The sequence below is a fragment of the Peromyscus californicus genome, unplaced genomic scaffold (genome assembly GCF_007827085.1).
Source record: "Peromyscus californicus insignis strain IS unplaced genomic scaffold, ASM782708v3 Scaffold_23__1_contigs__length_62951481, whole genome shotgun sequence".
Taxonomy (NCBI): Eukaryota; Metazoa; Chordata; class Mammalia; order Rodentia; family Cricetidae; genus Peromyscus; species Peromyscus californicus.
Genome location: NW_026294534.1, coordinates 45,058,297 through 45,082,196, shown reverse-complemented (window position 1 = coordinate 45,082,196; position 23,900 = coordinate 45,058,297). Strand labels below are relative to the sequence as shown.

The following is a 23,900-nucleotide window of genomic DNA, read 5'->3' as shown; positions in this document are numbered from 1 at the left end:
CACTTTCTTCGGGGAAACCATTTGAATGACTTCGTTACTCCAAATCTCTCCACTTTCACTCTCCTTTTTCCAGGGAGGACATCTGACTTTCGAGAAGATTTCCATGGAACCCACTCTCAGTATGTGTGTTCACCTGCCAACAGCTGTCCCCTTGGAGCCTTGAGTGTGGCGGGAAAGCAAGTGTTATCCGGATGCCATGGGGCTGGGAAGTATTTATAGCAAAAGGATCTTGACATCAAAGGGGGTTCATGATACTGCAGCCAGAAAACAGACTTCCACACATCATGTTGCTGCTCTGCTCCTTCTGCCACACATCACATGCATCTTAAAACTACATTTCCGTGAACAATTAACTCAAGACATTACCCTCTCAAGAATAATTAAAGCTTTCAGCAGGACTGTAAGTGTGACCATCTTTAGGACGCTGTGCTGACCTGTACTCACACTATGGAAAAATCTTTTATTTGCTCGTCTATCTTTTCCGATGTGTGTTTTCTGTAGGTGGCACTGTGTCATAGCCACAGGTCTCTCCTTACCAGTCAAAGACACATGTATATCACCTTCCTCTTAGGGAGTATTCATCTTCTAACCTCGTTGTGCTAGAGCAGCAGTTCTCAACCTTCCTAATGCTGCGACCCTTTAACATAGTTCCTCATGTTGTGGTGATCCCCAACCATAAAATTATTTTCATTGCTACTTCATAACTGTAATTTTGCTACTGTTATGAATTGTAATGTAAATATATGATATGCAGGATATCTGGTATGTGACCCCTCTGCAAGGGTCATTTGGCCCTCCCCCAAATGGGTCAGGACCCCCAGGTTGAGAACCCCTGCAGTAGTGATCCTTGTGATTGTTTATGGAAAGAAAGCCCTCTTCCTCTTGGTGTCAAACAAAAGAAACAGGATATGGAATGGATTCATCTGCTGCCTTGACCATCGACCCTATTTCAAAGACTGAAGCCAAGGAATTCACTTATCAAGAGAGTGACCCAGTCACTTAGAGTGGAGACACGACAGAGTTAGGGAGCCCTGGCACCCACTCTTCTGGGACAGTTATTGCAGAACTCACTCACTGATGGTCCCAGAATGTAACTGGGGACTTCACCACTGAGGCAGACGGCCGTTTTCTTCAGTCTGATATTGCTAGGTACTGACTGTTTTTGAACTAGAAGAGTAGAGTAACATCTGAGAGCACTGATGTCAGACCTTGTGAACCATCTTGAGAAGGTCTTTAAATAGTCCTCACAGGTGTTTGACCTCCCACATCTGTCATCGTGGGAGCAGGACTAACTTTCAGTCCTTCTACTTTTTAGTCTGTCACAAACTACTTACTATGTGAAAGCAAATTTGAGATCTCTGTATAGAGGAGGAAAGAGTATCTTTCTCTTGTAAATTGATCATTACAACAGCAAGTGTATAATTCATCTTTATTTCAAAAAGCATATTAGTTGCTCTAAAAATTTTTTTGTCAATATTAAAATCACAGAGATAACCAATGGCGGTAGCTAAAATTATAGTTAACCCATTATCTGAAGAATACAGATCCTTCAAAATGTAACACAGTATGAAATTTACAATTGAATTAAAAATTTAGTAAAAGTATGCAATTTTCTTTTCTGCTCTATAATAAAAAACATAAAGTGGATAAACTCTCATTTTTCCCCTAAATCAAGAAGGTACACTGAGATTGCTAAGATAGTGTAGCTATTTTAAACATATTATAATCCAGAAGACCATAAAAATTCATAAAGAGTACTAATGAGTATTCTTCAAATGGAAATTCGTTAACACTTTACTGCTTCCCCAGGTGAACTGTACTCGTCTTCACCCATATCATTCTATACTTTAAAAAGAAAATGAAATAGAAATGTTTGATTTTCAAAGAATGTAAAACTATTTACTGTGTTATCGATACTGTAAGAAATTCTGCAGCAATGTTGGTAACTGGAGCTGGGGGATGAGATGGAACCGCTGTCTTCCTATGTTGTTGCGGATGCACAGTCGGCAGAGTTGGCAAAGAGAGCTTGGGGTCGCTACAAGAAGACGTGGACATAGTTATTGTAAAATGAATGTTTACATGTGACAACCGAATTAACTGAAAGCATAAAAACAGTGAATGAATTTGGCTAATGACCAATGTCTTTATTTACAGTGCCTTTACTTGTGAGATTGTGAGATTTGTCTCATGATTGAGAAATGTTCCATACATGCTCTTTAAAACATTATATTCTTCATAGTGCTGGAGAGGTGGCTCAGCATTTAAGAGCACCTGCTGCTCCTACAAGGACATGGGTTCAGTTCCCAGCAACCACAGGATGCAATGGCCCGCAACCATCCTTAACTCTAACTCCAGGGGAGCTGGTGCCCTCCTCTGGCTTCTGCAGGCACCAGGCATGCAGTGCACTTACATGCATGCGGGCAAAACACTTACACATACAAAATACAAATAAATAATAAAAGACATATTTATCCTCAAGATTATAAAATTATTGTTTCACCGAAATTTTCAGAACAAATTCTGATCTTTAAAGGAGCTCTAAATAAAAAAAAAAAACAAGATATGTATCACAAAGGCACATTTTTAAATTACAATTATATTCTGAACTAACCTTTAGAAATTGTGCTAAAGAAAAAAGTCTTAAAGGTAAGAAAAAAATCTTTCCTTATTATGCTTCTACAACACACTACAGAACATGCACCATGACTTATAAAATGGGGAATGAATGGGTTGGGGAGACTATTTACCTAGAACACATGGAGTTCTAGTTTGATCCACAGCACTGCATGCGCTAAGCTTGCTGGTACATGTCTGTAATCCCAGCACTTGAGAGGCACACTCAGAGGATTAGAATTTCTTTGGTGGGGGGACAGGGAGTGGTTTTCAAGACAGGGTTTCTTGGTGTAGTTTTGGTGCCTGTCCTGAATCTCGCTCTGTAGACCAAGCTGGCCTCAAACTCACAGAGATCCACCTGCCTCTGCCTCTCAAATGCTGGGATTAAAGGCATGCACCACCACCACCACCACCACCCCCCGGCCGAGGATTAGAATTTCAAGGTCATCCTTGGCTATCTAGTGAGTTCAAGGCCAGCTCAAGATATAAGAAACCCTAACAACAACATCAAAAAAAGGATGGCATTGGGGGTGGGGAGGGGGATTCAGCTGCTTGGAAATATGACTCATTGGCTCATTGGTAGAGAACTGGCCTAGCATGTCTCAGTGTGGTGTGTGCTAGACCTACAGCTCAATTACCCAGTTCTCAATTTTATTGTTGTTATTGTTCTTTTGTTTTTCAAGACAGGCTTTCTCTGTGTAACAGCCCTAGCTGTCCTGGATCTCTCTTTATAGACCAGGCTGGCCTTGAACTCACACAGATTTGTCTGTCCGTGCCTCTCAAATGCTTGGATTAAAGGTGTGTGCCACCATGCTGGGCACTCAAATATTTTTAAAAATAGTTCATGTAAGTAAATAGTGCATTGGAAAAATGCATATTATGCATTGTTTAAACAAGTTCAACATATTTTACTAAGGGAGCATAAAAGTTTAGATACAGTAAAAATCTTAAAATGGTCATATTTTCCTTGCATAGAACCCAAGTTGAATTTTTTGGTTCTTACAATAAATACTTGAAATTTTATGTCATTGCTACTTCATACAGTAATAAAGCACTTTTCACTTCCATCTATTTTGGGAGAGTATATTTTTGCATTTATAAACATTCCCATATATTCTTCCTACCTTCATGTTGAAGAAGTACTCTTTCTACAGCACTGTTGGATGTAGCCACATCAATAGGCCGCAAAAGTTCTGTGTTCTTGGCATTGATGTCTGCTCCGAATTCTAGCAATAAGTTCACAATTTCAGTACTGGGTTGCTGAGCAGCAGCATGGAGTGGAGTGTCCCAATACTTGCCTTTGTGTACATCAGCACCTGTATGTAAACAGACAGGAATGATAAAAAAGCAATTATTACATACAAAGTTACCTTTGTATGTAAAAGAGAGGAAGACAACTTGGGGAAGGGTACATAAAGGACCTTTATTGGTAACAAGTTATTATATATATGTATATATATATGTGTGTGGTATATATTATGATATATATCATACATAAAATCTTAAATTTGCTACCTCTGGATGTGGAGGTATACACATTAGTATATTTTTTTGAAATACTTTTCGGGATATTTTTTCTGATATCTGGAAAGATGTCAGAAGAAAGAGATTTATAATTTTGAAAAGGTCCTTATTTATTTATTATTACTGTTCGTGTGTCTATGTGTATGCACACTTGAGATGTGTGTGTGCAAGTGTGTATGCCATAGCGTGCATGTTTGGGTCACAGGACAACTTCAAGGGGTCAGTTCTGTCCTTCCATCTTATGGTCTCCAGGGATCAAATTCATATCACCAGGCTTGCAAGGCAAATGTCCTTATCCACTGGGCCATCTCACCAGCCTAAAAGCATGACTAAATTCACACATACCTATTTTTATCATAAAGTTATTTGAAATAATATCGCTTTCATTCTTTTCATTTAAGGCAAGAAAGCTTGTTGGTTTCTTTGAAAACATGAATATAAATATGTGAATCATTTAGGTAAAATGTGTATAGATTTGCCTGTCGGTGTTCACTTGTGTAATTTCAGTCAAAAACACATAAAGACATAAGGCCTCAGTAGTGGAAAAATACTTCAACGTTATCTGCATAAAAACTCAAACTTTTGAAAATGTTCTCATTGAAAAACCTAAGCCGACATACAAAATTCTCTATTGCTTAGTTATTCATTTTAGCACAAGTCTGGCACACAAGAGTCATTCAATGACTATGTAACAAGTAGATGGCATTTAACACTATAGAAGGATGTTAATACCATTGTCTAGTATATAAATGGTCAGAAACCAAGACATATGCTTTCTGAGTCAGCTTTCTGATAGTTTTTCAAGTTACACAGACCCATAAGAATCTGTTCATCTTAAGTTCCTTCACAGCTCTCTTGTACTTTCAACTTTCAGTAGAAAGAATCGCTTTCAGTATTTTCAAACAAATATAAAATATCTAGTGGAGAAATATCTCTGGGCCAAGTTTCCCTAAAGAAATCATAAACTTCATTGGGCTTATCAACTTTATAAGAGCAAAGGGGGCCTGAAATAACAACCAATCAACCATTGCTAACAACAATTTTAAATGTTCTTTAACATAAGTTGAAGTATTTACTGAGAAAAATATTTCTTTATAAATGAAAATGGATGATAAAGTATATATTGTATTGTTATACTAAATGTATGGTCAATTTGTCTAGGAAATAACAATTTAGCAATAGCAACAGAATTCATGTTTAAAATTCTATGTGCAATGTGAATAAAACAGTGAATGTTAAGTCCTGCTTATAAGACATTATTGGCCAGGTAAGATAATGTGAGTAATACGTTAAGGGGTTGCTAAAATTATATGTGTGAATATACTGAAAGTAAATAGTATATTTTAGTTACAAACAAACACCACAAAAGCCTAGTGTCTCATTCATGAATATCCTGAGTACCTACCACACAACAGAGAAGCACTATTCTAGAGAAAACAGGTGATAAGGAGAGGCACAAATCATCTCCAAGGAGTTCCAGCTCTAACGTGGGAGAGACCACCAAATTCTCAACTGGTTAGGATTGTTTCTCATGGAGCAAAAGCTGAGCTTTGAGGAACTTAGTGGAGAAAACAGTGAGCCTTTTAAAGCAGTAGGACAGAAAGTACAAAATCTGGGACAGTCCATGGGTTTTTATGGTTGATAGGCAATAAGGTTATCTAAGTACTAAGTCTTTGTGGGATTTGTTTACATACTTAGCAATATTATATTCAGTCTGGAGAGTCTTAATTTTATGACTGATTACAAGGAATGGCTCAATTATGTAACCAACGGTATATTGATGACTCAGATGCAGCCTGTAGAGAGTGTGTGTACTCATCTATGAGCTTTGAAGTAGTCTCATCAAAGACAAGTTTCTTTAATAGATTATGTATGCATAGGTAATAATGTTTACAATAAGAATATTTTCACAATGAGATATGACTTTTAAAAGAAGCTTAGTTGGATGAACAAATAATTATCCGAGTGTGGACAGAATGGAAAATTACCAGCATAAAGAAGCTTCCAGATGCAGTGGAACTGTTGAGACATACAAGCTACATAAAGAGGAGTTCCCAAGTGAGGAATATCTTGGTCAACATCTATGCCCCAGGATATCAAAATGTCCAGACATTCATGGTGACCTGCCAACACAAAGAAAAGACAGCTTTATTTTCTGCCGATGCTCTCCTCTTGAACATGTACCTCCACTCATATTTCCCACAGAAGTAGCATTCATTGAAAGACAAATAGGGGTATGCATGTCCAGGGATATTTTCCCTTCTTAACATAAGCCTGTAGCTAACCTTTACTTGAAGCCTCATGTGTTGGAGATGGGAAACAGGACTCCAGCTGTGCTTTGGCGCCATATTCCAAAAGAAGTTCCGCACAGCTTGCACTGCCTTGTGAGCATGCATTGAACAAGGGAGTCACACCGTCTATCGTGATCGCATTTGCCTAAAGGAAACCCAAAATCCGAGAATGAGATTCATAAATCATGCAGGACTAAGGGACTTGTTTATGTGTTGCTAAAATTACATGATATGCTAATTGGGAAATGTGCACCTGTACATATGACAATGCGTATTTGCTTCATACACATCAATGAGAGAAGCTTTCATTCTTCAAGAGATAAGTAGAAACATGATGTGGAAGAAAAGTCACAAGTACGGACAGCCTACTATTGTTCATTGAAAAACCAGTATTCAAGTATGGAATTCACACACATTCAACAATAAGTCAAAAAGGGGAGAAACAAGTAAAGGTGAAGGAAATAATGAGGCTACTTTCCTTGTGGATATTTAAATGTGGGATATTGGTTCAATTCTGAGGTTGTGTGTGTGTGTGTGTCTGTGTGTGTGTGTGTGTGTGTGTGTGTGTGTGTGTGTGTGTGTGTGTGTCTGTGTGTCTCATGTTGCCTGAGCTAGCCTCCAGCTTACTATATAACTCCTCATTACCCTGCCTCCAAAGATCCAGGAATACAGGCATGCACCAACACCTAGGATTTCTGAGAATTTATTTTCAGAAACTTGTTCAGAAAATAAGTAAAGATGCAAGATACGGATGCTCATCTGTTGTTATTTTGATTCCCCCAAAACAAACAAAAAAAAAAATCTAAAAATCATTGGTACACTACTCTACACAATGACTGGGATTCCTCTGCAGGTGTCCTGAGAAGGCTGAGGCATTGTTTGTATTGTTATGTTTTCAATACTACTAAGAAAGGCGGGAAGAAAAATAAAACGAGATCTTCGGTTCTCCCTGTCAGTAGATGTTAAATTCTTAATTTCTTTTCATAACTTACATTAGCTCCAGCTTCCAGAAGAGTCCTTGCACATGCCACGTGATCACCCAGGCAGGCCTCATGGAGTGGGGTGACATGGTCTATGGTTACCGCATTTACATTATAACCCTACAGTGAGACAAGAAGGTATACAACATCATCTCTGTAAATGTCGTGGAGATTGTTTAGAGGTGAGAGAATCTAGCCAGTCGGCTTCCAGTGTAGCAGTTGAGCCGGTCAGTTGTTGAACCCCTGTCCCTCTCACTAGTTATGCACAGTAGACATGTTAGGTTACGTGACGTCATCTGACTGTGTTCTAGAGCTCTTTAATTTCAGCTAATCATTTTTCTGTCTTCAAGTCAACATTTTAAAGCTTTTCTACACATGGTCTTTGTCTTTCTGTGTCAGTTGCTTATTGAATACTCTGTATCTCATTTTTACTTGTAGTTATGTCCTGGAGCTTTTAAGAGGAAAGTCCTAACTGACTGAAGCAGACAGCTTTCATTCAGGATGAGTTTATGGTTATATTCCTGCTGCTTCTTGTCAGTCTGCTCTGCTTCTCTCTTGTGGAAATACAACAAGCTGTGTGGCCAGCTGGCTCCTCAATCCCAGCCAGAGCCCTAGCCACCCAGCCTCCCCCACATGACAGCGTGAGCCAGAACAAACCATTCCTCAGTTTCTTGTAGGATAATTGGTCTCAGTAATGAGAAAAGTAACTAATATAAATCAGTTATTCCGGTTTGCCCAGTCACAGTGAATACATGTGTTGAAATATACTGTACTCAACAAATATGCACAATTTTAAGAGTTAATAAAATTTAGAATGTGTCAGATGGAACTGTTAGCTACTTTGATTTGGTCATTATACATTATAAACACAGTTTATTACACTGTGCCTATAAACATGTAATCATTGGAATGTGTCCCGTTCACAAACATGATTGAGGCTGAAGAAGTCTGCCATTGCTGTGGCACCATCAACCTAATAATGTTAAGTATTTTGCTAATAGATTCTGGCACATTTTCTTTACAGTTTGTTTTCTTAAGATCTTTGGTGGGATGCTAGTTCTCTATTTTTTATTTTATAGAGTTAAAGACTTTTTATAAGCTGGACAACTTGTTTTGACTGTGATCATAAAATTAGTGGTCAATCCAGACTGGAAAAATAAATTTTAGTAAATTATTTATGAATGTGTCACTAAGTAGTTATCCACTTAATAGATAGGATTAAGTTATATAGTAAGGTTGAGAACTATGTCCTCAAAATTAGACTTGTGTTTAAAGGATGACTCACAATAATCATGGTAATTTGCACAAATATTTTGAGTTCTAAATTTTAGGGTGGTCATGAGAATTAAATGGGGTAATACTTTTACAGCAACTATTACAGTTCCCAGTGGGTAGAAAATAAGATATTTCATTTCATTCTCTAGCTTAATAAGCATTGTGCTCCAATTAAGCTTACAATATCAGGCTAAATCATATAAAATTATTAGGATGTTAAGAGTCTTTGCCTTCTGGTGATCCTTAGTAATTCATTGCCTATTATTGATCGTTTCATCAAGAACTATATATGATGTTTCAAGGCAAGCTCTTCCTAGCATAGTACAGCGTGTCATAAGCTGTCACACAGAAACACATGAAGGCACAGGCAGAGGCAATCACACTGTATCTTTGTTGCTAGCAAGTGGAATTTTTATCAACCCTGTCCTCATCCTTTCCAAGTTCCTCATAAGCACTCTGGTTTGAGGAGATGCTGCTACATCCTAGTGTGCAGATGATGGAAGTATGTGAGAGGGCTCTGCGGGAGCTGCTCTCTTCGTGGCTGGCATCAGCCCTGGGGAGGAGACACATTGAGAAACACCGGGACTGCCTTCCTCTGAAAACACTATGTGACCCTCTCCAAGGGATTATTCTTTGAAACCACTGACCTTTTTACACAGGTCCTCCCCCCACCGTGAAGTGATGAGCAGAACAGTCACATGGCTGTCACAGGACTGGACACTCCAAGGGAACACCTTGGACACATCTTCATGTTACAGGTGAGAAAATGAAACTCGGGTAGACTGTGGTGGCCTCAAGTGTCGGGTGTTGTTCGAACGATGTTGTTAGGAACCTTCCTTTCTCAGAACCATCTAAGAAAGTGCTTTCTCTGTGACACTGGGAATCACTAATGCCCCTACACTGAGTATACATTTAAGTTGGCCTGGAAGGTGACAGTATGTAATGCACCAATTCAAGCTCGGTCACTTTCTGTTTGCAGGAGGGATCTATGCTTTTCTTTCTCGCTCTGCTCACTCAGGTGAAGTAGGCAGGTATAGAAATGAACATTCTATTGACTTCGCAGACAATTCACCATAGCATTTCATAAATTACTACAATGTAAAAAATGCTGTTTTCACATCTGGTCTGATTACCACTCTGGGAACATATGACTGAACCAAGTCTATAATATATACTACATAAAAAAGCATATTTAGAATGTTTAATAAGTAACACATAAATACAATAACTAATTTCAAAATATCCATATTAATGACCAAATATACTGTAAGAGAAACTTGAAATAGGGAGACATAGCATTATAACAAAACACTCAGGAAAGAATTCCAAATGTAAAACAGAAAACTATTGTCTGACACAAGTTATAAAGAAGGAACAGTAGTAACACTTAAGAAAGTTTATGACTTTCAAGTGGATTTGCTTTGACAATATTCTATGCTCAAGGGAAGGGAGCTTATTTTGAAGTATAATATAATAGTTTACTTGTGATAACAATGTCCTCAGAGCAAGAAGGCGACCTTGACTTGCAGCTTCATGCAGTGGTGATCGATCTGCCCATGAACCTGTCGAAAAAGAATGACAACATGGTTGTGTGGCTCAACCTGAACTCTATTAGGCTCGATGTAAGTTATTCACATCCAGCATTCCACAAAGTGACCCAGTGACTAATCTCATAGTTTAGGAAACTTGATCCTTCAGGAAAGTAATGAGTTTGTGAATTCAGAGTGCTGTATTTGCTCTAAAATTGACTTACATCAGACTTACAGTATCTATTGAATTATTAGTCAAAGAGGATGGGTCACACAAAAGGCACAAAGTTTGGACTACATGCTTCACCACATATAAGCAGAAATGCATGTTTTTACTGCATTTTTAGTAGTGCTAGCAGCCAAATTGATGTCTTCACATTGTAAGCCTGCCCTATTACCTCTCCTAACCCCAGGCTTCTGATTGTACTGGTCCTGATGTGTACGGGCTGCAACATGTTGCTAAGAAGGTCAAGTAGCTGAGGCCCAAGTCTGAATTATGGCGTAGCCTAGGTAGGTCCTAGAAAGGGCTTACCAAAGGGGACATGGGGTGAACTGTTTTGGAAATGGTGCTAATATTGTCAAAGGCTCCCTGGTAGGTCACCCATTCTCTGTGTATTGGGTATGGATAGGCCAGGACACTTAGTTCACAACCTAGATGTCATTCCCCTCAATTTCCTTTTCTTGGATGTCTTTTATATCCCACCCATGAGGAAAAGTAGTCTTCTTGCATGAACTCTCCTCTCCTCTGGCTCCAAGAGACTCATCAACTGCTCCTATCTCTCTCTCTCTCTCCCCCTGTGGTCATTCAAGCAGTTAAAAGGGATGCTGGCCTGGTTCACTCTGATTTTCCTGCAATTAAAAGAGCCCCAGTCCTGTCTCTATTGGTTTAATTGAATGGATATTAAAGATAATAATATAGGCTTTAAAGTGATTAAATAAACAGACTAGGCATGCCAGAAAAACAATTATTTAAAGAAAATTTAAGAAATAAAAGCGACACTGACTAAAAAATATTCATAAAATAGTATAATTATGGATACTAATATCTATCATCCTGTCTACTCCTCTTTGCTTGTTAAATCCACAGGATAAGATAAATACATATTTTAAAGCTATTGGTTAATTTTACTACATAAACTGATATAAAGTCACTTGGATATTAGTCAACAATGCAAGTTTTATGAAATTCCTAGCTACAATTTGTTTATATTATAAAATTATTGGTGATATAAGTACAGAAGAATGCTGTACTTTAGAAGTGATTTCATTATTTCCACCTTCTAGAGAATTCAAAAGCCCACTTGATTCTACCTATTAGTCAGTATTATAATCTTTCCAGAAGCTTAACCAGACCCCTGTAAATGACACTGAAATAAATCCACTGAATAAAGTCTAGATTCATATGACAAGGAAAAATAAGTAAGCACATGAGCCCGACACAGGGTCAAGGTCACTTGCCACTCAACAGTATCTTTATACCTAATGACATAATAGTATTTTATTGAAAATAGAAGTACTAAGGTAGAGGAGGCAAATAGTACATTTTCTCTTTACTGTTTACTTATAAATCCTGGTGGCAACAGTTAAAGAGATGCACTATATGTATGATGCTAGTATAAGCACTTTCCATGTAGTCTAAACACTTTACCTGTATGCATACCCACACACATGCAAACTGCCATACAACCAGGCACATCCACCATTCACAAAAAGAAAGAAAGGAAAATCATTTCATGGCTGGTGAGGTGGCCCAGTGGGCAAGGGTGTTTGTCAGCTGGAGTTGGATCCCTGGAACCCACAACTGAAGGAGAGAACCAACTCCCACTGCCTGTCTTCTGACCTCCCTATGTGTGCTGTGACCGAGATCCCAAGATGAAATGTGATGGCTCCTAAATCATCCACATTTGTTTATTTTGTCACTAAAAATTTTAATGCAAAATGAAATGCTTGAGGACTTCAAAATGTAGATCAATTCTTACTGTGAATATCAAACAAGAAAATATGAAAATCATGTTACCTCTCAAAATAAATTGCATACTGGGAACCACTGCACTCAGTTTCATCGACAGAGAGGTAGGAAATCACTGAGTTGCAAATAATCAATGCTTAGATATATGATTGAATTCAATCATTTATAATATTTACAATGTCAGGGTTCTAGTTCCTATTTAATGATGTAATAAAGTTCAGGATTTTTTATTTATCCTAAAGACAGACACCAAGTAATATGATTCTACTTCATTATGACTACTCACTTTCCCATGGTCACTAGCTAAGACAACTAGATATTAAGATTGACAGAGGCCTAGAAAAACGACCTTTGACATTTGTTTTAGGCCCAGTCCTTTCCAGCATTGTGAAGACCTTTAATAATCAACAAAGCTAACAAGGTTTAAAGTGGAGGGCTCCTCCACATCCCTTCCAGCCGGCTTTCTTCTGCAGTCTAATGATGTATTCATCTTAATGACTGTATTGATGTTCAGAACAACTGCTCCCATCTTGGCCGACATAAGTAACTGCATTACACGTTCTCTTTATGAATTACTCAATCAACAAATGAATCAATCTATTAAAGAACTTATTTATAAATTTACACAATTTACAAAAGTTCCTGATTTTAAATTCCACTTGACTAACTCCCAATCAACCTCACTTTATTTGCGTCTTCTAATTTCTTAGGAGAATTTCTGTAATTAATTTTGGTAACATGACAACCAAAGGATATTAATTAGATCATGTTCTAATTTCTATTTTAAAATGTTTTCACCCATCGCTGCTTTTCCCTGTCAATATCAGAAATTTAGCAACTACAAGTATGTATTCAAATATATTCAACATTAAATATCATACTTCACCATATGAACATACTTTCTATTATTTTTATATATTTTTTCCCAAGATCAAACAATATAAACATCTTAATATATAGCTATTTTGTAATCTTTAAATTTTTACACTTTGAGTATCTAGGATAAAGGGAAAAAATCCTTACTTGAAAAATGTTCAGCTTAACTCAACCAGATAAATTATCAGTATGAAATTTTTTTTTACAAAACATAAATTTCATTATGCTAATCAAATTCATACTGCTACTGTCTGTGAAGCTATGCAGGGGTGACTATCTATATTTAGAAACGGCACTAGTTCCCAGACATCTGGTTTATTATTACAGGGTAAGAGCCTGCTCTGCTTTGGAAATATCACCTTGCCAGACCAAAAACATTCACAGTTTAACATTTCTATATATATATATACACAGTTTCATAAAGATCTATACCATACCTAAGTCACCATCTCCCCATGGCACTTCAAGCCAGCCACTGCTGAGGTAAATCCGACTCATCTTTTTTCAGCAGCATGAGAAAAAAAAAATCACTTGTCGTTTACTAGCTGTGTTCGGCCATTTTAGGGAGCTCAAAGCTCCTTGTAATATGATGACTTGTTTGGAAATCCTGATTTATTTTTTTCACTGATTGCCCTCTTTGAGAAATAGTAACCCAAAATTATTTTTAGCCTTAAGACCATGGATCCTGTCATGAAACAAAAGCGTTTTACTTTTACTTCTGTCCCTGGCTACAGTGACATCATATCGTTATTTAGATAGTCTTTGCCTGCTCCAAATCTTAGCTCCATCAGTATAGTGACAGGTAGATTCACTGAAGAGATGACATAGGAATGCTGTGGAAGACATGGGCGTTTGAGCACTCCAGCTTTTTTTTTTTTTTCTTAATGTTTTCCCAAATTGCAATTGCACCAGACTTATCTCAAAGAGGAAATTATAATCAGGTGAGAAAACAGTGACATTTTCACATAGCCTTTTCATTTTGATGGGAAACGTTGAGGCATGTTATAGCTCCCTCAGTTATAAAATATTCAATCAACTGTCTCCTTTGCAATGGATGAAGATTCACTACGAATCCAAGGCAACTTAAATTTGGGGCCGTAACTGACAAGAATCCTCTGTAAAACTCTGTAACTTGAGAACTTAAAGAAGTCCCCAAAGATATGTAAGCTCCAGGCCCAAGAGCATTTTGGTCGATCTCCTCTCACAAGTTTACAGATAAGTCACCGGGCATGTAATGAGCTCTGCTGTGTATTCAAACCACCAGATTAGCAGAGATTCTCGAGGACATGCTTAGGAAAACAGAAGTCATGTGCTGTCAAAGCCAGTGTCTTCAAGAACAGAGACTGACCTCAACTTTCTATTCTCATCACCACTCTGAAAATTTTCTTATAATAATGTTAGCCCAGGCGTAGCCGGACTCTCCATTGCTATAGAAGAATATACTCAATTACATGGACATGCAGCTTCCTCTAACTAGTTTTTTATTGTTTACTATGAGTCACTCATTATCTCACAAGACAGCCTATGGTTACGGGGTTGGACAGAAACAGAAAAGTGAAGGATCTAAAACAAACAAAAAACCTGCTACAGTTTATCTTAAGAAATTGAATTAACTTTTCAGCGACTTCACTGATCAGTTTCTTCTACATATATCCTAAATCAAGAGAAATGAATTTGAAGATTTTTCTTTTAGAAAAAAGTTTAATTTGAGGCAGATAATCTAATCATACCAATTAACCACTATAGATCAATGGTGCTCCCAAGAGAGTATGCTGAGCTTGGCTACCAGATATTCTTGCTTTCAAAATCAAGCATACATACGTGACACCTATGGGACCTTTGGAAGTCCGCACCTGAAATTAGGGTTTTTATAACTGCAAATGTGAAGATAATTCCACCTCCTTCATGAGACTGAAGTCAGTGTTAATAAAGTACTTAGCCCAATGCTATACGTGTTTGAATAAAACTTCCATAAAATTCATATTTTCATGTTTTTCTCCCAAGAACTTTTCGGTGCATATCACTTTTTAAAAGGATGTTTTCCCAGTTTCTGAAATCTTCCACACAGAAAAAAATATTTGATCATAGAAACAATGGAAAATTTCACAGAAAACAATTAACATCCAGCTGTTGAGTTTATTAGAATCAAAGAAATTTATATAATTATACTCAACCAACTTCAGGTCAGTTTATCTTTAGACCATAATTACAAATGACCATAGATCCTACTGTTTTTTTTCTTAGCAGTCTGATTAGAGTTGGAATTGGTAGACATTAGTGGTCATTTTTATGATTCTTGATTAAAATATCGTGCAAAACCAATGAAATGAAATAGTAAATTTCATTTGAAAGCCAAATAGTAATGTTATACTTTGATCTTCTCTTCTTAAAAAAATTATTAATTTTTTTTCATATAATATATTTTGATTGTATTCTTTCCTCTTTCTCATTCTCCCAACTCCTTCCAGATTCTTCCCACCTACCTAACCACCCAATTTCATGTTTTCTCCACTCCCCCTCTAAAAAAAAGAAACAAAGAAAGGAAAAAACAGAGGAAAAAGCAAAAAAAAAAAAAAGCAAAAAGCAAAAGTTAAAATATAAACAAACTAAAAATATCAGTATGACAAAAAATACCAAAACCAAAAGTGATACAGAAACCATGAGTCTATTTGGGGGCTGGAGAGATAGTTCAGTGGTTAAGAACACTGGTTCTTGCAGAAGACCTGGTTTGGTTCCCAACACCCACATGGTAGTTCACAGGCTTCCATAACTGCAGTTCTAGAATATAAAACCCCCTCTTCTGATCGCCACTGGCACCAGACATGCAGATGGTACACTTACATACATGGACATAAAATAAATGTTCAAACATTGTTTAATGTTATACTTTGATATAGGCTTTTGGTGTTAATGAGCTTATAAATAAATAAATACATTATTAAGAGTTTAGCATCATGCAAACTATAAGCTATCAATGTGAAGCTTCCTGTGGTTTCTATTGTTCACCTAGCATCATTTTGGTTCTTCTTTCTGTATTATGTATGAGGAAATGTCTAAGCAAATACAGAGGGAAATGTTTTTTGTGTGGTATTTCAGTTTTGATTACTGCCTCCTAATTGTTCTCATAGTGAGCGCCTTTTACAAGAAACAAATTAGCTACATACAATGAACAGAAGAAGGAATAACTTATTTACAATGATGGAGCTTTGTATCATCTAACCCTTTTCATCCATCATCATAAGTGAGACGAGTAGAGAAGGAATGGTCACAGTACTGGACCAGTAACAATAGGCATATGGGTAACTCTACATCTAGAAGTCGGCCTGATTACTCTCATTGAGTGGAACATTCATCCCAATAATGTCTAGATTTCTCAAAACATTTCTAAAAGCAAACTCATCATTTCCTTAAAAAGCAGCTTCTTTTTATTTTCCTTCTCCGCTGGTTTAAACAGAATTACCACCCCACCAAGTGGCCATCGTAACACAGTCTTTAGTTAAGCCTCTGAGTTCCAAGAACCTAATATGCACTGACTGTTTCTGTTTCCTTGATAGGAATCAGCTCTTACTGGCTCAGATAAGCTCTTTTGCTTTCATCCTCTCTAGGTTGGATCCTCATTGTTCAAAACTAAGACTCTGTCTCTCTTCACTAGCTCTTTACCAGTACCCAGGTATAGAAACATCACCTACAGGCTGGGTATCCCAGTTGTGTGTTTCCAGTCCAGTCCTCCCCTCTAAATTTGAGACTTCATTTCCAGCTGGCTAGTCAACTTCTTCCTTTAGATGTCTAAACAGGCAATTCATCTTAAGTGAATTCTTGATTTAAAGCCTTTAAAACCCCCTATTGGTAAATGGCAATTCTACCTAGCCACTATTCATAAGTTTTTATTATTACTGTTTATCTTCATTATTATTTATTTATTTTTATTATTATTTATTACTATTACTTTTTATAATTTCATTTTTTTATTCTTTGATTTTTTTTGAGACAGGTTTTCTCTCTGTAGCCCTGGCTTGTCCTGGAACTTGCTCAGTAGACCAAGCTGGCCTCAAACTCATAGAGATCCGCCTGCCTCTGTCTCCCAAGTGCTAGAATTAAAGGCATGTGCCACACCGCCTGGCCTGTTCATAACGTTTTAAAAATAAACAAGCATTTCAAATTGAGAAGCAACCATACTATTCACACTGCTTTGAATCTATTTGAGGTTTTGTTTTCAAGGTTTTTAGATAGCGTTTCACTCTGTAGTCCAGGCCATACTTGAACTCATTAGGTAGCTCCAGCTGGCCTCAAACTCATGGCAATCCTCCTGCCTCGGCCTCCAGTAGGCTGAGATTACAGAACTAACTTACCAGGTCAGTACTTCACTTGTTTCATTTAGTGATACTGTCATTGTTTCATGTCACAATAAAATTCTGTAACATTTTACATAACTACTATTTGGTGTCATCATTTATGATAGTCACATATATTACTATTTACCTTACCATGTATTAACTAAAGATCAATACAATTTTTATTATATTTAATTATTTAATGTATGTCCGTATATGTGTCACAAGAAGATGCAGGCCACCACATGAGGGTGGATGTCAGAAAACTTGTGAAAGGCATTTCTCTCTTTCTACTATGTGGGTTTCTAAGAATCAAACTCAAGTTGGCAAGCTTGCCTAGGGGGCATGCGCTTTCTACCCTCTGAACCATTTTTCTGGGTATAAACATTATCCATATTGATTACTGCAGGTGTTTATCTCTAGGCCAGTCCTTTCCTCAATTTGAGAATTCATTTCCAGCTGACTGTTCAACTTCTCCACTTAGATACCTAAATAGACAATCCAACATAATTGAACTCTTAATTTGAAGCCCTCAAAATCTCCCTATTGTTAAATTACAATTCTACCTATCTATAATTTTGCTGACCCTCACATGGCTTCTAGATTTGGGAAATCAGCAGATTCACTTACCTTTGTGAATATCCCTACATATATACTTAGGATGATTACCTAAAATTTTGAACCTTAACAATGACTGGACCTATTTACACTCATATTAACAGTGCTGGAAAATTCTGAAGCTCAATCAAATAGAAGCTTGCTAAGTCTTGCTTCCCCCCACCTCAAAACATAGGGCATTTCTCATTTACAATAATTTCAATATATTCAAAGTAGGTCAAAGGTCATTTATTAAAATTAGATTCAGAACATAATGTTGTAGCTTATAATCAACCTCCTATGGAGCCTCTACCAGCACTAAAACGCAAGAGGCCCATGGAGGTGAATTCAGGCACTGTATTTTTGCCATCTCCCACACATCTACCATTGCTACTTCTTGAGGTCTACCAATGGGATAATTTTCTCTCCATTTAACAGAAGTCTGGAAGACCTTCATTTCTACCATAAGCACTGTATTCACTGCAGACATAAAAGCTAGAAGGATGTGTGAGACTACTTAGTGATGCCTCCCAACAGCTGTCACTATGGCCCGCATATAGTAAACACACAAGAAAATACCAATTGTAGATCATTGAATTAGGCTTTCATATTTTAAAATGGCAGCTCATTGTTTCCCCTTTGTCTCTGCCTGTTTCCTTTGTAGTCAACCTTTTGCTCATGCTGTTGGGCTATTTTATTGTTTAGCCTATTGATAATGATAAATAAGGGGATGTGTTTGTAGTGAGGAGAAACAATCCAATTGAATGTTTCAATCTTTTAAAGAAATAACATGCATTCTGGCTTATAAATGCTTTGTTTGAAAATAATTTATAAACAACAATCTTCAAACCCCTATTACATAGTAAACATAGCTGTTATGATGAGAAGATAGTTTGTTTCAGATTCAGCATTTCCAGCATTTAAATCCTTTACGGACTATAGTGGCGTTCTATTATTTGCCAAGGCAGTTTCTCTTTTTAACATAAAGTTCTCTCCTGGAACTGCTCTTTGAACTACTGTGTTCAGTCTTCTTTATACTTAACACCATTTTCTATTATTAAAATTCACAAAATGTGAGGACATGTCAACAAAGTCCTCGCACTCATTTTCTTACTTCAATCACCCTTCCAGCTCAGGGTCTAACTGACATGATTTAGCATTTCCATGTTGCCTGTAAGCACTTTTTTCCTGCTTAATAGCCTGTTTCCATTTCCACGCCAACTTAGAGATAACTGCTAACATGAAAAGACGATTAACACAGAATCTAAAAGTTTACCATTGTCTTTAATATACAACCAAAGTGAAGAATCAGCAGACGCATTTTGAAAACACTAAAAGACGAAACTGCTGTGCACTCCTATGCCATGCCAGACATTCACATCTCAGAATCTACGTTCTGGAAAGCACCCATAGTTTAAAGTTAGTATTTGCAAAAGAAATAGGTCAATATGGTTTATTGAAATGACTGCTATACTAACCTTGACTGGTCAGAATACCCCAGCTAGCTTTTCGCTTAGAAGAACATTCCTCTACATTTGCTAGCTTTCTTTTCGTGAGGATTTGCTTAATGGCGTTCCCTTCCACAGCAATGTCTGCAGACATACTGTGGTTGGTGTTTTTGTCTGTAACAAGCAGGTGTCAAGAGTACAAGTGCTCTACCCAGAAGAAATATTAGCATCTGGCTGTCTACCTACTTTCTCCTTCCCTTCAGACTTTCACAAAGGTCCCTGTGTGCTGCCTGGAGAAAGGCTTCGACATTGAACTCTATTCAGAAATACTTGGAAAGGGGATGGCAGATGCAGCATGGGGGAAGGGCCAGAAATGCTGTAGCATTTTCTATTTTTAAAGTGGAGAATCTCTGCGGCAAGAAAATGTTTAACTGTTTGTGTGATGCAAACCGTAAAATATTAAAATCATTTTTTGCGGGGAGGGGAGAACAGAAGAGGAATAAGCTGTTGCTTTCATGTCAAAGCCTATTTCAATGATAGACAAGTCCACCAAAAGCAAAACTGCCCACTGATAAAAGCTGCAGACAGAACTTCATAGTCAGAAGGCTCAGAAGTAACCAATGACTCCTTGGGCTTTCCCCATTACCATCAAAAATGAGCATTATATATATGCACAAGAATCAACTGGTATCTAACTTGGGTTTTAATTTTGTGAGAATCCAAGTCTGGAATTGAAAAATCACAGACTTCTTATTTACATAGGCACAGCTCACTATTGCGATTTTTCAGAGGTCATTTCTAAAGCAAAAGACGTCAGCAGGCGATTTCAGTACAGCTGAGATTTTTCACCCTAAAAGGTAAAGGAAGGAGCAGCTGGAGAGAAGAGAGGAAACACTAAACATGTGCCTGTTATTTTTTTTTTTTCTGGCATGTAGAATTAAACAGAGCTCACAGGCCATGATGGAGGGAAGAAGAGCAGCTAAACTGTGATGGGACTCCAAGGATTAACTGAGCTGCTCATCATGTTACAGGGTATTAACATATTGAGATCTGCCCAGAGGAAAAATGGTGATGGAGCCCGTTATCTGCCTCTAGTTTTTATTACCATCATTAAGGCTCTAGCTGCTATTGACCCATAGAGGACATGAAATAATCAGAGCTCTGTTCCCCTGTAATAAGTCAAACAGGAGAAAAAATATCATTTAATAAAATGATTTTCCATGCTTTACCTGTTGACATCTGCTGCCGCATTACAGTGCTGGTGTTTACATCAAATAAATCACTGAAAGATACCAAAAATACCTTTGTCCTATCTCCAGTTCTGAGTTTACTATTTGGATAACGTGGAAAAGTCACCTAACTATACCTCATTTTCCATAACACAGGCTGTGTGGGTATCATCATACTCTATCTCTAAGATTCTTTGACTCAATCTTTATGAGTCACACACAAAAGAAAAGCTAGTACATGAGTTTCAGGCACAGTATATTACCACTGAGGGCCCTAAGTATTCCCAATAAAACTTAAGCTCAGAGACAGCTCAGCTTAGGCAATTTGTATGGGTGGCTCATTCCCCAGATGAAAGGGGTCTGTTCAGTCTTTGGCATTCACTTGAGCCAATGATAATGAACCATTGGCTCCCTGTGGCATAGTTTATACTCGCAAGGAGAGTATGAATTCTTTACATAATATTTTGTTTAAAAAGCAATTAAGTCAATTAAAAGAAAATTGAGTATTGAACTTAGGATGGTTCAGCTTCATGCTGTTAATGTAAAAATAAATACAGGAAGCTTCAAATACTGCAACAGTTTTGTTCTTAAAACAGTGTTAGATATGATGTATTATACTAAACTGTCTTTGTGCCTGACTCTCTACCTAAGTTGTGTAGTACAACTGCAAGGCCTAAGTCACTGTGTTATTTCCCAGGCCCATCTTTTAAATGGCATACCATTTTAAAGAGTATCTCAAATACGAAAACTAAGAACACCTCAGAAGTTTTTCTAAGCCTCTGAGCTTAGAAAAATTTCCAGTGCAGTGAGGGGGAAAAATAACCTACTACTACCACTTTGCTAGACCAGCATAATTCCTTACCACTTTTTAAAAATTAGTATGCCCATAGGTAAGTGTAGCTGCTACTACTCATAAAAGAAGCCTGTCTTTGCAGCTAATGGAGACCACCACAGAAAAATATAACAGGACACAATGGAGAGATCAACAGATCATGGGGAGCCAGGCAGGCCTCAATGGATATAACTATATCACAGCTCCTGCATCTGTGGCTCAGAAAACATTGGGGAAGAGGAGGAGGAACTAGAGGAAGAGATTGTAAGAACTAAAATACGAGGAAGTCTTCTGTGAATCCATCTCTCCTATAAATGGCTGCGTTAGCAAGACCACAAGAATGGCAATATCAATGGACATGTTAATGTGGAAGGGGGGAAATGTCGTGGGTCTCACTCCTAGACAAAGAACTAGAGACAACTAGTGACTTCTGGGAGAAGGAGAATTAGCCTCTAACAAGAAGGAGAACCCTTTTTGGTTGTTCAATACAGAAGGCCAGCTTTGAAAATATATACACATTATCAACAAAATCAGGCTCAAGCAGGTTATATAATATTTGTGCATACACATGCATACTTATACACATATATGCATGCATGTGTGTGACAGTAATAGTCAAACAAAAGTTCATTAACTTCAGGGAGGTTATGGGATGAGTTTGAGGGAGGCTAAGTGAGAGGGCTGGAGAAAGGAATGGGGGTGATACAATACTATTTTAATTTATCTATCTATCTATCTATCTATCTATCTATCTATCTACCTACCTACCTACTATAAAAGAAAACAATGAATTTGACCATACCTATATACTTAGTGGAGTAACGTACTGGCTTGCAGATAGACTGAGGCAAACTTTTTCCATTTTAACATTGTAAATTATTCAGAAGGAAAAGATTTTTAAAAGCGACTTAATGGATTAATGGACATGTTATAGATCTTTCAATAAGAAAAGTACAAAGTATTGAATAGCTCATGCTTATTTTATACATGCTGTGCTTAGCTCTATTATTTCATTAAAATAAAATACAGTAAATTAAATATTTGAAGTAGATCTCTTTAGATATTGGTTATCTATATATCTGTTATCTCTACTTATACAGAAGAAGCCATTATCTTTCCTAGTGTAAATGCAAAAAAACAAGTCGGCTATATTATTGGGTATCATTAGGTCATGATAAGTAGGTAGATGGACCAGCATAAGACAAAACACTAGAGAAACTAAGACAAATTATATCCCATAGAAGATTATGGACTCTAAATTACTAAATCTTCAAAAAAAAAAAGTAACTAAAATATACTGTGGACTAGAGATGACCCAGTAGTCTGAACACATAAGTATCTTTGGTGTTGTCGCTGATCTCCAGTGAGAAAGTGATGTTGAAACTCACAATGTTTCAGAAAAAGGCACCAGAAGTCACTTAAGACATGGAAGTACTTCTAGAGGAGAGCAATCCTTACTTCTAAACACTGCAAGCCAGAAAGCTAAAACCTGGGAACAATTATGACAGAAATCTACATAATGACCTAAGACATGATTTGGCAAGAACGAACTTAAAAAAAAAAAAAAATAGAAAGAGGGCTTACCTTCTGACCACTTAGAAAATCTAAATTCAAGGCACAAATTTAAACTTTTTTCTTAAGTTGGTACAAGCAATCACATAGATTATTGTTTCTGAGAGATAGTATCCGGGTGAATGCATGATTATTCAAAGATCAGCATTTCTGAGAGTACATTTCTGAATGATGGGACTTGGATCCAGAACAATTTTCCTTCCACTATCAGAAAAACATAAGAGTAACCAAGCAAAGCCCTGCTGAAGTCTGGATGGGCTCCTTCCCCAGTGTTTTACTAAGCAAATAGCACCATAACCACCACCCACCTTCAACAATTATCAACTCACAGCTTGTCTTTTGTCATCTCTAGTGTACTCTACAAACACCACTAGGATCATTTGGCGATGAATCTCAGTTTATAGTTTCACCTACAAATATTTTAGCGTCTGCTTCTAACCTTTTCTCTATAATCACAGAATTCTACCAAAGAACAATCAGTGATGCTATTATATAAACAAAGATGGGTTGACAGTTTTTATTTCCCATAGAGGAGCTCAATTTATAAACTTGCTTCTACAGGGATACTTTAATTTATATAACCTTTAAATCCTTTATTATTGGGAAGGTTTTTATTCTCTATTTACTACTGTTGTGTCTAAATGGGGTGTGTGTTGTGTGTCTGTATGCACACATCTCTCATGTACCTCTTCAGGGGTTGTCAGGCTTGCATAGCGACCACCTTTCCCTCTGAGCAACCCCTTTGCCCTTACCCCATTTTCTAAACTGTAACGACTCATCCTTAACAGATGTCTATTTAATAATCCAAAGTACTGATGAGCCAGTGAGGACTGG

The 23,900-nt window shown here is 37.3% G+C and overlaps 1 protein-coding gene and 1 long non-coding RNA gene across 4 annotated transcripts in view; one reads left to right on the top strand and one right to left on the bottom strand.

Annotated features, from left to right (window-relative positions):
• LOC128119120 (uncharacterized) overlaps window positions 1-23,900 on the top strand; it is a 48,138-nt gene that overhangs the window by 11,325 nt on the left and 12,913 nt on the right. The window contains exon 2 of the long non-coding RNA XR_008221452.1: window positions 9,343-9,441. This is a non-coding gene — a long non-coding RNA (uncharacterized LOC128119120). The remainder of the gene's footprint in view (window positions 1-9,342; window positions 9,442-23,900) is intronic.
• Window positions 1,413-23,900, bottom strand: part of Asb5 (ankyrin repeat and SOCS box containing 5) — a 38,608-nt gene continuing 16,120 nt past the window's right edge. Inside the window, exons 1-7 of one of the 3 annotated variants that reach the window (XM_052752302.1) lie at window positions 19,464-19,652; window positions 10,166-10,245; window positions 7,421-7,528; window positions 6,423-6,573; window positions 6,126-6,260; window positions 3,738-3,929; window positions 1,413-2,035 (exon numbers count right to left, since the gene is read on the bottom strand). In XM_052752302.1, coding sequence (XP_052608262.1) covers window positions 1,908-2,035; window positions 3,738-3,929; window positions 6,126-6,260; window positions 6,423-6,573; window positions 7,421-7,528; window positions 10,166-10,245; window positions 19,464-19,587 — 918 coding nt within the window. In that variant the 5' untranslated portion in view covers window positions 19,588-19,652 and the 3' untranslated portion in view covers window positions 1,413-1,907. Of the gene's footprint in view, window positions 2,036-3,737; window positions 3,930-6,125; window positions 6,261-6,422; window positions 6,574-7,420; window positions 7,529-10,165; window positions 10,246-13,494; window positions 13,808-19,463; window positions 19,653-23,900 lie in introns of those variants that run through there. The other 2 variants (XM_052752303.1, XM_052752301.1) reach the window with 2 other exon arrangements.